This window comes from Plasmodium gaboni, chromosome 14 (assembly GCF_001602025.1).
Source record: "Plasmodium gaboni strain SY75 chromosome 14, whole genome shotgun sequence".
Lineage (NCBI taxonomy): Eukaryota > Apicomplexa > Aconoidasida > Haemosporida > Plasmodiidae > Plasmodium > Plasmodium gaboni.
The window spans coordinates 2,286,894-2,288,157 of NC_031494.1; the positions used below are offsets into that span (position 1 = coordinate 2,286,894).

Sequence of the window (1,264 nt, forward strand, 5' to 3'; positions counted from 1 at the left end):
AAAAAAATAATACTTTTTTAACATAATAATAAAACTGTATATAAATATAAATAATATATATATTATATATATTTTATATTTAAGTATGCATAGTTCTGTATATTCGTAATATATATATTATTATATAATATATATATATATATATATATAATATATATATATATAATATATTATTATAATATATTTATAAAAAAACCTTCTTTCTTTATTATATTATTTCTTTATATATAAGGAATTTATAAGAGAAAATAATATATATATAAATATATTTATAATATATATATATATATTATATATATTTATATATTATATTCATGTATTAAATAAAAATATATACTATATAATTTTAAATACCATCAACATATTATAGTTATTCAATCGTATACTACATATATTTATAAATGTTATATGTACGATGAATTTTTTTTATAATTTATATATTAATTATATATATATATATTATATATTTATAATATGTATATAATTTTTTTTTTTTTTTTTTTTTTTTTTTATATATTAATTTATAAATATATATATATAATTAATAATATATTTAATATTAAACTTAAATATTAATTTAACAAAAAAAAAAAAAAAAAAATAAAAAAAAATAATAATAAAAATTTTATTTACAAAATAGGTAAAAATATAATATATATTAATTATATAAACGTATTATTTATATATATAATATATAATAATATTTATTTTTTTTTTTTTTATATAATTTTTAAGAAAAATATAAAAATTATTAAAATAATTATATAAAATATATTATATAAACTTTTTTATAAAAATAATTTCCCCATTAAATAAAATTTACTCTATAATATTAAACAATTGTTGTTTAATTATAAATATAATATATTTATTTTAAAATTTCAAAAAAGGTTTTAATTTTTACTTATAATAAATAATGGAAAAATCAAAATTAGCAAAGGTTGAAAAGGTATTAGGAAGAACAGGAAGCAGAGGAGGTGTTATACAAGTAAGGGCACAATTTATGGGAGATTCTGAATTAGCTGGAAGATTTTTAATTAGAAATGTTAAAGGTCCAGTAAGAGAAGGTGATATCTTAGCCTTATTAGAAACTGAAAGAGAAGCAAGAAGATTACGTTAATTTTTTTTTTTTTTTTTTTTGAATGTATCAGAATATAGTAAAAATATGTATGTATTTTTTTTTCATCTCCACATACAAAAAAAAAAAAAAAAAAAAAAAAAAAAAAAAAAAAAAAAAAAAAAAAAAAAAAAAAAAAAAAAAAAA

The 1,264-nt window shown here is 11.4% G+C and overlaps 1 protein-coding gene across 1 annotated transcript; it reads left to right on the forward strand.

Annotated features, from left to right (window-relative positions):
• Positions 1-916: 916 nt before the first annotated feature.
• PGSY75_1461300 (putative 40S ribosomal protein S28e) lies at positions 917-1,120 on the forward strand (the record flags this gene model as incomplete). Its single annotated transcript, XM_018788298.1, has 1 exon — positions 917-1,120. The coding sequence occupies one exon, from the start codon at positions 917-919 to the stop codon at positions 1,118-1,120; it is 204 nt and encodes a 67-aa protein (XP_018639669.1).
• Positions 1,121-1,264: the final 144 nt, after the last annotated feature.